Source organism: Tauraco erythrolophus, chromosome 6 (assembly GCF_009769465.1).
Source record: "Tauraco erythrolophus isolate bTauEry1 chromosome 6, bTauEry1.pri, whole genome shotgun sequence".
Lineage (NCBI taxonomy): Eukaryota > Metazoa > Chordata > Aves > Musophagiformes > Musophagidae > Tauraco > Tauraco erythrolophus.
The window spans coordinates 60,999,341-61,015,931 of NC_141470.1; the positions used below are offsets into that span (position 1 = coordinate 60,999,341).

Consider the following 16,591-nt stretch of genomic DNA (forward strand, 5'->3'; position numbering starts at 1 on the left):
TCTGTGACTGTAAAACTTCCGTGGGCACCCCTCCACGATGTAGAGGGTCAGATGACCCTTCAGTGCTTGTAGAGAACTTCCCAGTCACTGATGTAGTTCAACAAACTCCATGTTTTCTGACAAAACACTAATGGAACTTCATAGTTAGACATCAAGAATAGCCAGCAGTAGCATTGCTATATGTAAATGCAAAATCACAGTTGCTGAACAAGTACCACAAGGTAAATCAGTGAGTGCTGATTACAGTGTGGTAAAATATAGAAACTTTATCATCACTACCCTGTTGAAAAGTTAATATTTTTGTTTATCCTTACAATAACATGGATCCTCAAAGCTTTAGGATGTAGCTCTTGCTATCTTACCAATTAAAAACACAGTAAGTTATGCTGAGACTGCTGCTGTACTACGTGCAGTGTGTCTCGTCCACAAAGAGAATCTTTAATGATAATAAATGTATTTGCTAGAAGGGCAGCTGCAAAGATCATTCTAACAGGCTCATCCAGGTATCATTCTGGCAAATGTTTTTTTTGAGGAAAAACAATAGAAATCTAACTTGTGCTCTGTGTGAAACCAACCAAAGCCTTCAGCAGCATAAACTGGACCTCCATAAGTTGTCTGGCCAAACAATCTTGTGGTGGTGAAACTAGTGAACAATAGTGGCATAAGTAGCAAGAATCCTCAACAAAGTGAGAACCCCAGAACTGTTTGCCATCCAAAATGATACCCAACAAGCATGTTGTTTCCCTGCTTTTTTTAACTGGACTGTTTATGGATCAGTGCCCCTTTTTATGTGTCCTCATGATTAAGAATCCATATAAAGCTTTGTATAGTTTGCACTGAGCCTGTGTAGAGTGAAGATACTGATGTTAAAGATGGTAGCTAGTTGTTCCATAGCAAACTCCTCACCAGTGATTGGGCACTACTTGCATGAGCTAGGATTACTGCAGACTCTCCAGATAGCTCTGTCAAGCTGTATACTGTAATAAAAGAGTTTATTCTGATGTTGTGCTGTTGGAAGGCATGTTGAACTGGTGGTGTTAACACAGCATTGAAATCAGCTGACAAATATTGCTCTCCTGGTAGCATGCTGTCTTGAACAACTTGCCTCAGTCCCAGCTGCTAATTTGCCACCACCAGCCCACCTCCTGCAGGTGTGCTGTGGGTACATTTACCAGGTGGTTGGCTACTGGGCCATATACCAGATGTGATGTGTCCCTGTTCCCACCCTCAAAACAGAGCAGTAAATAAAGATCTGCAAAAGAGAGAGCTCTGCGGCAGAGTTCAAGATTCCTGGAGTGTTCAGAGATTTTCATGCTACTTTGAAGTTACTACAGTGGGGGAAAAAACAGCATGGAAGGCTCTTAACTGCTCTCCACCCATTTTGACTCCTTGATCTTTGATTTCAGTTCTTGTCTCAAGAGAGTAAATTAAGTTCAATTTCTCACGCTAATTACATTGATTATGTATTGGGCCTCAACTTCTAAGGCAAATTATTTTGATTACATAGTTTTGAAAACAAAGTTGTAAATGTCCCTTTCATATTTTCCTCATGTTCTTTGTTTAGTTTTAGTAAATTGTCTTTCAATTTCATTGTAAGTATATTTTAGATTTAATCGAGAATGCTTTCATAGCCCCTTCTGAGGCCGCTTTGGCAAGAAATGAGCCCTTCTGGGTGCTACAGATCAGACCTCTATTTATCTTAATGAAAAATAAATCCATGGAGGCTACTTATTGTACCAAAAGGAAACAAAGGAAGGGATTAAATCTGCATGAGTATAAGCATTCTCCCTCTGTTCTCAGATTCAGACTGATGATTCTCATAAAAAGTGTTCTGTGCTTTTTTTCTTCTATGTACCTGCATTTCACAAGGAGTCTTTATTATGTGTTAATTGGTACAAATGCACCTATCCAGATCTTGCAGTCTAGTTCAGAGTTTTTTATCAAGGTTTTTGCTGGTGTGTGGCTTGTTGCTGCCCATCCTGGGATGGTGTACACACTGGTATAAACTTTAATTCATTGATGATGCTCATTAGAGGGAAGAAATGTGTGGATTAGTGTTAGACTGATCTGTGTCAAGAAACACCATACAGGATACTGCGTAGCACCATGTTCTCTTCAGGCAGACAGAAGGAATCTCTGTTAAATTGTGCTTAGGAGGTGATCTGATTTCTGTCACTAGTAAGCTATCCTTTTTTTTTTTTTTTTTTTACTCTTGAAGGACAGATGCATCCAGGTGATTTTATTGTCATCTTGAAATCCTTACTGTGCTCTGACCAGTTTATCTTAGAAAGCAGTGTGAAAGCTTGCTGCACTGTTACAGAGTTGACCTCACTGTAGGCTTGGCTTGGAAGCCCTCTTGATTTTGTGGAGCAGAAGACTTTGTGTGCTTTGGTCTAGTTCAGTTACTAGTGAGTGTGCTTTAAAAAGTAAGGTCGGAGTTTTCCTGATTGCCCGTTTTTGGTCAAGGTAGCTTGAATACCAGTTTTTTAGGGGAGTCTCAGAAAGGGAAGAATATGGTCTTCTGAAGGAGCTCTAAGGTAACAGACAAGCCTTGCAGATGCAAATTGATAAGACTTGCTGACATATGTGGGATCCAGGGTGGACCCTCCTTCCAGGTCCCAGTACTCTCTCTCTTATGTCTTAGCTGGCTGGCCAAAAGTAAAAGTTGCCATGTGGGTGGTTTGATTTAATTTGGAAAAAAAAAATTGGCTGTAACTTTAGATGTCCTTGATCTACTCATATCTTTCTTTGCCTGATCACAAACTTAGTGTTGTGCTCTGATTTATACTTGCCTGTTTACGAGTTGGAGAGTGAAGGATCCAACTTTGTTCAAAACAGTGATGTTAAGACAAAAAATGCACTGCTTTCTGCTTGGTGCAGGAGGACTCAAGGGAAGAAGGGATGTAAGGACCATCTGTATTGAGCTGTTGTGACTGGCAAGAAACCTCCTTGTCTCCTACCTGCCTTTTAGTCTCTTGAATTCATTTTAAGCTTATACAAGGGAACTAAGGAACATAAACTGTGTTTTTTCAATTCTTGAAAGCAGAAGTTAAGTCAAGAATCATACTGGTCTTGATTGTCTTAATGTTCAGAGAAGTATGTAAAGCTTTTAAAAAATAAACTTACCAGAAAACTCGAGGATTGTGTTTTTAATTATGATCTGAAGAAACACATTCTCAATCTGGTGTTTTTTTTCAGGCTAATTTCTACATGTTTTTAGGGGTTTATCAGCACTTTTGGAATTCACTGTGTCTATAAGTATATAAATGTTTGGGTAGGAGGGAGCTCTTTGCCAGAACAAGGGGAAAAATAGGTATTTCCCATTCCAGTCACAGACAGAGAATTGATAAAAATATGTCACCAAGAGCCTACCAATCCTTGTACAGTTCACTGACTGTTCTCTGCTGCCGCTGTTTCATGTGGACACCAGTGATGCAGCCAGGAGCAATCTGAGAAGTCTGAGTGCCTCTATGCAATCACAGGTAGCATGGGGAATAAATGAGGAGTTAGAGACATGCGCATGCCTGCAGGGCTGTGATTTTACTGGCATCATGGGATGTGGTGGGATGAAACCTGTGTCTGCAGTGTTGGAAAGGAAGGATACAGGCTGTTCAGGAAGGAAGGCAGGGGAGACAAGGAGGAGGTGTTGCCCTCTATGTCAGTGTCCAGCTGGAGTGCATGGAGCTCTGCCTGGGGATGGATGAGGAGCTGACCAAGAGCTTATGGGTCAGGATTAAAGGAAGGGCAGAGATAGATGACATTATAGTGGGGAGTCTGCTGCAGGCCACCCAACCAGGAAGACCAAGTGGATGAGGCCTTGTATAGACAGATAGGAGCAGCCCCACGTTCACAAGGCCTGGTCTTCATGGGGGGACTTCAATCACCCTGATATCTGTTGGAGGGACAACACAGCAGGGCATAAGAAATCCAGGAGGTTCCTGAAATGCACTGGTAACTTCCTTCTCCAAGTGATAGAGGAGCCAATGAGGAAAGGTGCTATGCTGGACCTTGTTGTCAACAACAAGGGCTGATGGGGAATGTAAAGCTCAAGGGCAGCTTTGGCTGTAGTGACCACGAAATGGTGGAGCTCAAGATCCTGAGGACAGCAAGGAGAGCACATAGCAAGCTCACTACCCTGGCCTTCAGGAGAACGGACTTTGGCCTCTTCAGGCATCTGCTTGATAGAGTATGATGGTATAAAGCCCATCGTAGAGAGAAGAGAGGCCCAAGAAAGCTGGTCAATATTCAAGGATCGCCTCCTTCAAGCTCAAGAGCAAACAAAGAGGAAGTTGGGCAGAAGGGCCAGGAGGCCTGCATGGAGGAACAAGGACCTCTTGGACAAACTCAAACACAAAAAAGAAGCCTACAGAAGGTGGAAGCAAGGACAGGTAGCCTGGGAGGAATACAGAGACATTGTCTGAGAAGCAAGGTATCAGGTTAGGAAAACTAAAGCCCTGATAGAGTTAAATCTGGCCAGGGACATCAAGGGCGACAAGAAAAGCTTCTATAGGTACGTTGGTGATAAAAGGAGGACTAGGGGAAATGTGGGCCCTCGCCAGAAGGAAATGGGAGACTTGGTTACCCAGGATATGGAGAAGGCTGAGGTACTCAATGACGACTTTGCCTCAGTCTTCACTGGCAAGAGCTCCAGCTGCACCACCCAGGTTGCAGAAGGCAAAGTCAGGGACTGGGAGAATGAAGAACTGCCCACTGTAGGAGAAGATCAGGTTCGAGACCATCTATGGAACCTGAAGGTGCACAAGTCCATGGGACCTGATGAGGTGCGTCTGCAGGTCCTGAGGGAACTGGCGGATGAAGTTGCTAAGCCGCTATCCATCATATTTGAGAAGTCATGGCAGTCTGGCGAAGTTCCCACCTACTGGAAAAGGAGAAACATAGCCCCCATCTTGAAAAAGGGAAAAAAGGAAGACCTGGGGAACTACAGGCCAGCCAGTCTCACCTGTGCCTGGCAAGATCATGGAGCAGATCCTCCTGGCAACTGTGCTAAGGCACATGATGAAACAAGAAACGTGATTGGTGACAGCCAACATGGTTTCCCATGCCCCATCCCCAGAAGTGTTCAAGGCCAGGTTGGATGAGACTTTGATCAACCTGCTCTAATGGAAGGTGTCTGCCCATGGCAGGGGGGTTGCAACTAGATGATCTTTAAGGTCCCTTCCAACCCAAACCATTCTATGGTATCTGTAGTTTGACTGTACTGATGTCAAATAAGTTGAATTGTTCACTGATGTAGCAGAATGTCTATCAGTTTTTCTCGGGAGTTGTGGTTTCTGACTTACTTGGTTTGTTACTGGGAGGAAGAAGTTAAGCTTGTTTGACTGTTTCATCTGAACTAATGAACACTGTACCTTCATAAAAACTTAAATATGTTACCTTGAAGTCCTCAGAAAATGAATACACAGAACTATTAGTCTGAAGTTTTCTTTTTAGACAGGTGGTTAAGATTGCTGAGCTGTGTGGCTTAAGTTGACTTAACTGACTTTCTTCAGGTGCCCTTCTATCCAAGGGCTGATTATCTCCAAGGTCTGGAGGCCAGTTATCTTGTGATAGCACCGTAGTGCCACTTGCAGAGGTCATTTGGTACAGCTGTGTAGTTTAGTATTCAAATAATAATGAACTGGAAACTGTTTTGGTAGCTTTCTGGTATGTGCTGTCTGAATGACTGGAGCTTGTCTGAAAAAAATGGGAATCATCACGGTTGATGGTAGGAAAGAGGAGGAAATCTGTTGGTTAGATTGGCCAGTGATTCAGGGCTAGAATTACACTGGAGTCATCACTGCTAGAGGGGAAGTTGCCATAGCAACAAAAAAAAGCAGCTTTCTTTTAATGTTTCTAATTAGAAATGTCACCCATCTTCTTAAATAACCATTTTTGGCTAATTTTAGAATTTATCTGCAATTTAGAATACTTGGTTCCTGGAGGTGCGTGCTTCCTTAGGACACTGTAGTGTGCGCATGCGTGCAGGCACATGTGAGCGCTTGTTAATTCAAAATTGAGAATTTGTCTGGGAATAGAGGAAACAGGAAAGCGGCTTTTCCTGTTCCAAGTAAAGGACAAAAAACAGGTGGCAGTGGAAGATGGCCGGTTCAGAAAAACACCATTAGACTCAAGCACAATATTGAAAATATAGAATCCTAAGCAGTAATAGTGTTTATAATTCATCTTAATTAGCTTTTATCATTTAATACATGGTAAGTCATTGCTTACTAATCTTTAGTGCTGTTTTTCTTTCTGCTTAGTCTATTCATAAGTTCATGTGAAATCCTTTTTTTTTTAACTTGAATTAATGGATAGAATTTAATTTACCTTGCAGATCACGTGTATTTCAGCAAAAATAATTTTAAGCGTTTAGAGTTTGGGATTAAAAAATGAAATAGTCTGAAAATGGCAATGTAACAGGTATTAGCTGCACATAAATGCTTTTAACTTGCTGATATATGCTGTTTTTACTGTAGTTCTGGAGTACTTTTGGTAACTTAAGTCTTCTGGCATTCAGTGTATTGTCTCCACTTATTTGATCTATAAGGCTGTAAGGAGTTTTGCTCTTAGAATATTGAATTTGCAAAATGGTAATCTTTAATGTTCAATGAAAACTGAATGCTGCTTTCAGTCGTATCTTCAATATATTAAGTACTGTGTGTATAACACAATTATTAATCTCTTCTTGAAGCATATACATTTCTCTCCTAGTTATGCTACTAGAACAAAATTTGAATAAGATTACTGTCTTAGGGATTCTAAATGTAGATAGATACATTTATGTATGGTAACATTTCAATGTGTGCCGAATTTGTACACTCCCAGACCGTATGGAAGTTGCTGATGAATAAGCTATTCTGGAAATCTTTTCTAGAACTTGAGGAAAAGTGGTTTCTGTTGTTCTAGCTATATCCCTATGAAAATACCATTGATGTTATTTCTTGCAGGAATGAAATACTGGTTTCATATCTACTATGCTAAACAAAACTCTAATTAAATCCATTCAAACTGCCAAAGTAGCAGGATTACAACTTGATTTCCATCCTGAATTCCATTCCCATCTGATTTTTCCAATTTCTTATCATGTGGGCACTTTCTGAAAAGGAGAATATGGTCTTCTGTGTAAGAGAATAGTGCCTAGGTATATTTTCAGATGTGTGTGCTAATTTGCAAACTATTTTACACGGAAGCACACACATCTGCTTTTACAGCAGATTAAGGTCCTGTAAAATGAATAATAAGACTTGCAAGTAAGATTTCCTGCTCAGCTGTTTCTATATTCTTAGTGTTGGTCACCTCTGGATGTTTTATCGTTCTCGTGAAGAACGTCATGAAATTATTCATATATAAAAAGTTAGCTATTACCTACTTTAAACCTGCTTTTCCTACTTAAAAAAAGGAGCGAGAAAGGCAGCATCACAAGTTCTGACAGGCTTTTGTTAATGATGCATTTATTCAATTTGAGAGAGAGCCCTAACAAGTGTAGTCTGGGAAACAGCAGCGAACTGGAAAGCTGTAAGTGGGAACGATTTTTCTGGTTTTATATTATTTACTTCATACAGAGGTACAGTGACAATCTGATAAGGATTATTACAGCAAAAGCAACTTGCTCTGAGTAGGCAGTAAACTGCTACAAATCTTCATGTATGTTTTAAAAGCTGATGAACCTACTACAATGACTTGCTCCTTTAATTTTATATCAAATCCTGAATGTCCTTAGCCAAGCTTAGGATGCCAGCAATAAGGCACAGTACAAATAGGCAGTGAAAGGTTCACCTGCTGTAAATGGACAAGGTCCTGTGATCCCTTTGAAGCTGAAGTTAAACAGCCAAATACCTTGGAGACCTGGACTATCCAGGAAAAAGGTTGAGAGTAGCTGAGGAACTACACTATTTGAAAATTTCTTTTCAATTGGCCGGTAACTTCAAATAAATGGACTAGTACATGTAACAAGGTGATCTATTCCCATCTGTATGAGCTGTGGTACGGAAATGAACACTGAAAAGATGGAACAGAAGAATGGATAGCTGTATGTTCAGAGGATGATTAATAGAGCATTATGATTAAAAGCTTATTTTGCTTAATTTATTTCTGTAACAAAAGTAATTTTTAGAAGATTTTCTCTTTAAGTTCAGCTGCAATTAACTGCTTTAATTTCTTTTTAAACAGGTGTCAAACAAAAAATCAAACAGCACTCCTCCTCCAGCACAACTATCTAAAATCAAAGTACCAGCACCACAGACAGTACTGAAGAAGGAAAAGCGGCAGAGTTCTTCAAGGTTTAATGTTAGCAATAACAGGGAGCTTCAAAAACTGCCAGCTTTAAAAGGTATGTCTTTTTAAATTAGAATTACTCTTGTAGGGAACCTTGGGCATGAGACAGAGAAATATGTCAACTATTATATTATATTATATTATACTACTTGTATCTGGAAAACGTGCATTATATATCAAGTATAACGTGTGCAAACTTGGACATACTCACATGCTCAAGCACACTGCTATTTTTTTTTTTCTTTCATTCGTTGTATGAGGACTTGCAGTGTGGTGCCTTCTTGGCAATCAGTATAGGAAATATCTATAAGTTTCTTCAACCCAGAAATGTCTATGTAAAAGTATGTTCACTCATCTCACGTAAAAGCAGAATATTTGGTTGCTCTATGCAAAAAATATGTCATCTGTCCTCAGTGCAGCATGCTCAAACCGTGCTTTGTTTGTACTAAATTATCTTTTGGTCTTGTGAGAAGACTTGGTCTCTTGCTATTTGTTGGTCCGGTTTTCCTGAGCATGGGTCAAGTGGAGGGGTCTCTTTTTAATGACTATGAATTTTTCTATTGTCAATTTTAAGCCTTTGTAATCTTTTAGAATTATATTTGCAGCCATCTGTGATGAAAAGATGATGATGATGCATCTTCTCTTACTAACGTGGCTTTTATCATCTTTATTTTAGCTACTGTCTCTTATGTAGATACATGTTTGCATAGTGTGCTTATGGTAGCTTGTAGTAGTGTTAGGATTGAATTTTCCAGGTGTGGTCAAATGTACTGATCAATTGCTTATAAGCAACTGATTTGCTCTGAAGGTTTATTAAAAACAACACCACAAAACAAACAGCAAAAGGAAACTATTTTGAAGTGTGAAGCATACTGCTTTCTAGTGTTCAAAGTTTGGAGTAAAAGCCTAATAGATTACTGAAATGTTGAGTAGTACTGTTGTAGGCAATGTGGAAATGTCAAGGCATAAGACTTTTTTCCTCCAGTCATTGTTTTCCTGATATAAAGCATTAGTGTTTTTTAAAAATAAGAAACCCAGCTTCTCAGTCTGTGTGAATTACACTGCTTTTCATACAGATCAAATTAGACTGCAGCGTTTTTCTCTTATGAAATATTGTGCATCATGTTAGTATAGCAGTCTATATACAAGAGGCTGCTAAAAATTTTTCAAGACCTAACTCCTGTTTATTTAATAAGTGAACTTCAATCTATTTTATCAAATTTGTAAATAAGAATATTTAGCACCACAGATTATGAATAATATGTCCCGTCTTCATGCACAAGCTGTCACATCCAGGGTGTGACATAAGCAAATGACACTAAATTAGTGATTTTTATAAAAAAATTGTGCATATAGCCTCACTGACAGGCATAACCTTTTGTTCAAAAACTCAGCTGCAAAGAAAATTTGTTTGTTACTTGGTCTGGAACCTCTGTTTTGTCCTATTTTAAATAGTATGTTTCTGATAGTGCCTGGGACTGTTAGCTTGGGGAGACTAGAACTGAGGGCTCGGTTAGAAGAGGGGGGCAAGTATTTTACAGTGAGTGAGGTGTCCACCTTAGCTCTGTTGCAGTTTATACTAGTAGGCCGTTGAAGGGCAGAATAGTGCCTGCTTGGACTTGAGGGGAAAAAAAAGATGTAGTTTTTAATTTTTTTTTTTGTTTTACTACATAAGGTGTGTTCTGAGTGCGTTCTGGTGTTTTTGATGCAACACACCTAGCTGGCAAGGAATGGTGCAGGTATTGTTGTGCATATGGATTATATTTGCCCTTCAGTCTGCAATCACTCCTCCTGCTCTCAAGTGAAAAAAAGAGAATAGAACTTTGAGCTTATCTCTGGTGGATGTCTGATGCTGTATGTGTGTCAACACTGATGCTGTCGAGGGTCAAACTCTGTTATGAAACACTGGTGCAATTGCTGATCTAGTACTGGGTGGTAATTAACTACGTGTTCTAATAAAACTACGTCCAGCCTCATGCATCGTAGCAGGTGTCTGTATAGTTGCTGTGCTCCCCACACGTGCTCTCTCGTGACTTAATTCCTACCTGTTAGGGTTGACTGGGAACGCTGTTGGCCAGTCATCCTGTTGTCCTAATGTGTACATATGTACGTGACTTGATGTGTGTTCGTTTGGTGGGTCAAGTGAAGCTGGGAAACCTTCTTTTTTGACAGCCATAAGTGTGCTTGCTGTTTAATGTCCGTGTCTGGACAGGAGTCAGAGCGGACTGGCAGGCTGTAATTTAAAGGACTGAGATGATGAAGGCAGCTTTGACTTTTATGAAGTGCTGAGAAGAATGTGACGTTCCTTCAGGTTAGTTGTGTTTAACCAGCTTCCAGCTTTCAAACTCCAGTTACTTGTTAACGGGTGGCTGTGTTTCTATGGCTGCAGTACCTGGGAAACCTTTCTTCTATGTGTAGTAGACCAAGAAATGTGCATAAATATATATAAATTTTGAGCTGACTACTGTGTGATGGGATGTACTTTACATGAGATTGTGTTTTAAACACAGCATATGGAATGGGGTTGTCTTCAGTCTGTAATAGGTCTGTGAAGGCTTGTAACTGGTGAGCTCTAAATCTCCTGCAGTATTGCTGCGATAACCACCTTTCTTCTGTGCCATTGGGCTGGAGTCGAGGTCAGCAGATCCCTTGAAATAATGGGAAGGGGAAGGAGGAGCTGCCAAAGTGGGTTTTCATCAAGGTTTCTTGTTTAGGAAATACTTTGCCCTTTAATCTGAAATAATCTCAATTTTTGGTCTTTGGGCATGCTACGAACTTTCTCTTGGGTGTTGTACTGAAGTGCTGATGATAGGCTTCCAGCAATGTTAGCCCTGGTGACTGGTGTTAGTGTGGTATGATTTATATTCGTTTGAGCAGCTTATGATTGACATTGTACATCCTCAGTTTATTCAGGAAATGGAAGAGCAGTATAGCTCAGATAATGCAAAAAGAGAAGGAAATAAATTTTGAGGTAAGAGACTCTAAAAATAGAGATAAACATAGAAAAGTCTCTGATGCAATCGGTTTGTGGAGCATCGAGATCCATGTGTTAGCAAAGCTGCAAGCTGATGAAGCAAAGTGCAACGCAACGTGATTTAGTTCGGGCAGACAAGCTACCTGTTCTACCCACAGATAAGCCAGAAGTATCTCTGGAGAAGTGCTGTCAGAACTATGTCAAATGTCTTGAAAAGACCTTACCTATTTTCACCAATGTTGCGTTAATTTCTGCTTATCTGGTACTCCTTGTCAGCTAGCATTTGTAGTACAGGTACTTCAGTTACAGAAAATGTATTTTTGTCTTCAGTTGTTTATTGGAAAAAAATTACTTACTGGCCTTAAAGGTGTGTTTTGTTGTATTATGATTTGAAAGCTTGCAGATTAATGCTTTGGTTACATCATATATAAATGGCAAAGCCATTGGTTTCAGCCTTCAGAAACTTAGCAGTTTCTTTATTTTTTGCTTTCTTGAGAAAACAGTTTGTAACTTAAGATATATTGAAATTGTTTACAGATTTAAGAATGTGCTATATGAGATAAACGCGTAAGTGTTCAAGATGAATATTTAATAAATATATTTTGAAAGTATCATATCTGAGCTTGTATGTACCTGACCACTGACACACTGAAGGTAGTTCATAGATTCATAGATTTCTAGGTTGGAAAAGACCTTAGAGATCATCGAGTCCAACCATCCCTAATCCCCATTAAACCATATCCTCAAGTAGATCATCCACCCTATTCTTAAACACATCCAGGGATGGGGACTCAACCACCTCCCTGGGCAGCCTATTCCAGTGGCTGACAACCCTTTCAGAGAAGAAATACTTCCTAACATCCAACCAATGTTTGTGTTCTTTGCAATTGCTCACTTCAACTTTATACAAGAAGCTTGAATTCATTTTTACGTTATGGATAATTTTTCAGGGTTAGTTAGCAAATAATTTCACAGTGTCTGTGATTTAGTTTGTTGTGTGTTGGCATTTGTTTCTGGTGATGTTGATGGGTCATCTTCATTTCAGTTCTTGATTCTAGGTTACCTGTATGAACTTCTGACATTCAAATACGTTATATACAGGAAAAAGCTCTAAAGATTGAGTGTGTCGTGTATGTGTGCTACTCATCTCGCTGTGTTCACTCAGTTTTGAGAGGAAGCTTTTAAGAGTGTCTTGATGTGGTAGGAATGGCATGCTTGTTGCTTGTGTGCTTGATGGCTGCAGAAATACATTTTCTTTTCAGCTCTCATGGAGTTAGTATCCAAAGACCATCATACAGATCAAATCTCTAACATTTTAAACAAAAAATATGACCTGGGTTTAATGCTGAGGGAAAGGAATGATATCTTTTACTTTATTTCCCCAAGTTCTTTTTTTTTATGAGGTAATTGCATTTACTTCTAGATCTAGCTGCCTTTTTTTTCTCTTCTTAAACACATTAAGAAAACTTTACTAAATAAACATTGGTAAATTCTATCAGCTTATTTTACTATCTAAACCATTAGGCAATCAGACTTACTGTTTTCTGAATTTTCTCTGAAATGTTTTTTGCAACAATTGGGTTTTGATTTTTTAAAAAAAAAAACTCTATTTTTCCTCTGATTTTACAGAGAATACAGTTGTTCCTTACCAAATGAGAGTAGTGTGTGAATGTTGACATCTGCAGGACTCAGGTTGCTGCTGTGATGGACTCACTGAGTAACTGACCAAGATCAAAAAGCAACAAAAAATAGAACAGCCAGCAGCATGGCATTTCATAACTGGTTAACCAGCAACCTAAATGTTAATGTATTTCACTTCTATTCAACAGTATTAGAAGTAAAACTTAAGTTGAGTGATTCCAAATGTAGATGTTGTTAAAAATGACAATTTATATTGATAAGAATTTTTTCCCCATGGTACAGTCTTGCTAAGTATGTATTTCTAAGATGCTTCCCTGCCCATTATGTACATTTAGTTTATATGCTACAAGGGATTTTTAACAGTGCAAACAGGTGAGCATACTTGTATCGGTACACGTTATTTTGCAGGGATTGCTGATTTTAGTAAACTGTGGAAATGCGCAGTGTTTGGATGTAACTGTTGTACAAAGGAGTGAGATTTTTAAGGATGTGGTCTGAATCTCTACAATATGTAAGAGAATGTTGCAATGAGAATTTTTAAATACAGTATTAAGATGCCCTGGCTGGGATAAAAGGTTTTATGCACTGTCAAATACAAATCTGTCACAAATCTAACTTTAACCTGAAAGTAATATTCATTAAAGGATAAAGTTCTCTGTCAGTCCTGGAATAAAAAATTTGGAAAAAAAAAAAGGCAGTGCTCCTTAATATTCTGAACTGTTGCAAAATTTCCTAACGAACATGTGTTAGTCATGCATATGTAAATTTGGGCATGATTCAAAAATATGCTTTCTTGTAGCATTTCTGTATATGTATTTTAAAGCTGGGTAGAAATCCTTTTATAGCCTTACAGAGAACTTCTATGATGCCAGTGTTGTGGTTTCGTTTGTGGGTTTGGGGTTGGGGTTTTTCTCTTTTTTTAGATAAAAGTGAATATTATTTTATGTAATCTTCAAGATCACAATTGGAATTCACCTTTTATTTTCAAATACAATTCCTAATTTATTTCCAGAATTACTGTTTACCTCTTGGAATTGGATTTTTGATCTCAAAAATGTGGGTACAATATTTTTATAAAGATATACATTGAGGTAGGAAGAAATGAGCTACATTCACAGATGTGGATATCTAGACTAACTTTTAGTACTGAGAAACATAAAAGAATATGGAATACTGTGCTGTTTTCTTAATGTAGAATAACTGGATGTGATATGATTAAATAGATTCTGGTATTCTGTTGTTGAAGATCGTGCCGTGCGTGTTGATCAGCCCTGGTTTTCGCCTTCTGGTGGAGATGTCAGTGTCTGTCTTAACATGATTTCAACATTAAAAATACTGTCAGGTGTATCTATAAAAAAAAAAAGAGAGAGACAAAAGGACAAAAAAGAAATAATGAACATGACAGGTCATAAGGGTGCCATTTTTATGAGCACATTTCATGCCAAGTGCATGGTTTCCTTTTTTTTTTTTTTCCCCCAAGCAGAGACTTCAGCGCTATGCCAAATTCTGAGTCTGTGCTGTACAAAAGGAGAATGTCAGGGTGGTGTCTCAACTTGCCTGCCTGTGATAGAGGACTCTGATAGGGAGGCAAGCATTATTAAAGCTTTCCTAATGTTTTTAAGTCATAAATGGCTGTCTAGGAGATAGCTCTGTTTTCATTGTCTGTACAGTATTAAAGTGTGATGAATCAAGATTGCAGAAGAGGTGATTCCAGTTTAAGATTCTGATACTTAAGAAAACAATTGGACCAAATTTTCATTGATAAAACTGTTGTAACCATGGGGAAGGAGGAAAAAGTGAGAATTTCTTGAGGTCAGAAATGGAAGGTTATAGTGTGTTTCTCTCAACTGTAGAGTACAGATAAGTAAGCAAAACTGATACCAAGGTAAGTTAAAAAGCAAATAAAGAATTGTTTTCTATGTTGCAGAGAAACTGAACTATGTATGTTGGTAACTTTCACAAAGTCATTATCAAAGTAAGTTCAGATTCAAGCAGAGTGTGTTACCTGTTCATTTAAAACTAGCATCTGTTTTCATGATACAGAACAGACTGATGGGATAAATGCAATATAACTGAATTTATGGGAATCATAGTGATAATGGACAACTTTGGGGTTTTGAGGAGCTCTTTTCTTAAAAGCTGCTGAGACTGCAAATCTCAATGTTTAATGTCACTTTTATTGCAGAAACCTACTCCTGACAGTTGTAAATAATGTAGAGAACAAAGGTGTAGTACTTCAGCCTTTCCAGTTTAATCATGCTTCTTGTGTGCATGCATGGCAGTTAAGGAGTTTTGTCCAGCTGTAAGGTGGTGGCATCACTGTTTAGCTAAAAGTATTTTATGCAAAGTGAGATAGTAGATTAAACAAGATAATGCTCCTATAAAAGATAATTTGCCCTAAGATGTAGTGCATTTGAAAGGCAAAACACTGAGGCAAAACAAATTAATTCCCATGCAAAACATTGATGAATACAGTTTTGTGAAGCAGATGATGCTCCTCTCTTGCACACAAACTCAGTACCCTAAATGCTGTCTTTCTGGTCCTGGCTGCATTGATGCTTTTGTAGTATTTTTGGCAGCCCGATATTGTATTGAATTTATTGTAGTAAAGGACTGTACTGCAGAAGCTCGCTCTTTCCTACATCTGTATGGTTAAACGTCATTGTACGTATTGTATCATGTGAGAGAACTGTGGAGACTTTCTTTGCCATGTTAATTTAGTAACTTTGGGTTTGGACTTTGATCTTTAAAACATTATCATAGTGTTGCATAAACAGACTTTCCTGTATTTAGTTTTCCTTTAAAATGTTTAGAAGAATTACTAACATGTTTAAGCATATAAATTTCTTAAAGCAAAAACTCGCAATTGTTTTGTGTTTATCCAGGAAAATGTGAACTGTCAAATGAGTAAATGTTTTAATATTTAATGATTATCAAATCATTAATATTAAAGTATTTAGGAATTATCCAGTCTGAATTAATTTGTAACATTTGAAAGATTAAGAAATGTGACAGTGAGAGAATAACTATGAAAAAAAGGTTACAGAGAAAAATACTTTGCTTGAGCGTGTGAATTTTTTTCTTTAGCTAGCTTTACATGAAATCATAGGCTTGGATTAATGAGCCATTTTTCATTTCAACTGCCCTATCAAACACCTACTCATTAGTCAGCAGCTGGAAGTGTTAGAAAAATGCTCTACATCTGTCTCTGGCAGCATTTCCTACCAAACTTGTTTCCACTGAAGCTTGGATGGAATCCATAAAAATAGGATTTTAAATGTGGTATTGTCTTATTTTCTAGATTCTAACCTGTCTCTTCTGAGTTTAGATCTCTGTTTTATTAGACCCTTATTTACAAAAAGAACATTTTGTTCCATTGCACAAGTCTTCATTATAATCAGACCTAAACATTTTTGCTGCTGCACTAAACTTATCCTGTCCTAAGACCTGTACTGATCAAACATTGAATGCAATATTTATACATATAAGTCAGTCTTTGGATAACTAGCACACTCTCAAGTGTTTACTCTTAAATGTTATTTTTTATGCTTCATTTCTTGAAAATGACATGTATGACCTATGTAATAACGCCGCAGATAGGAGTGAATTTGGTGGTATACATGTTAGCTTTTATACTGGGCTTGGTTAAAATAGTGTGCCAGTACTTGAAACGAGCTTCTGCTATTTGCCCTGGGAAATAGG

At 38.3% G+C, this 16,591-nt stretch overlaps 1 protein-coding gene across 4 annotated transcripts in view; it reads left to right on the top strand.

Annotated features, from left to right (window-relative positions):
• Positions 1-16,591, top strand: part of PPP2R5C (protein phosphatase 2 regulatory subunit B'gamma) — an 87,178-nt gene that overhangs the window by 10,041 nt on the left and 60,546 nt on the right. For 3 of the 4 annotated variants that reach the window (XM_086614030.1, XM_086614031.1, XM_086614035.1), the window contains exon 3: positions 8,170-8,329. In XM_086614030.1, the coding sequence (XP_086470156.1) occupies positions 8,170-8,329 (160 nt within the window). Of the gene's footprint in view, positions 1-8,169; positions 8,330-16,591 lie in introns of those variants that run through there. The other variant, XM_086614034.1, reaches the window with a different exon arrangement.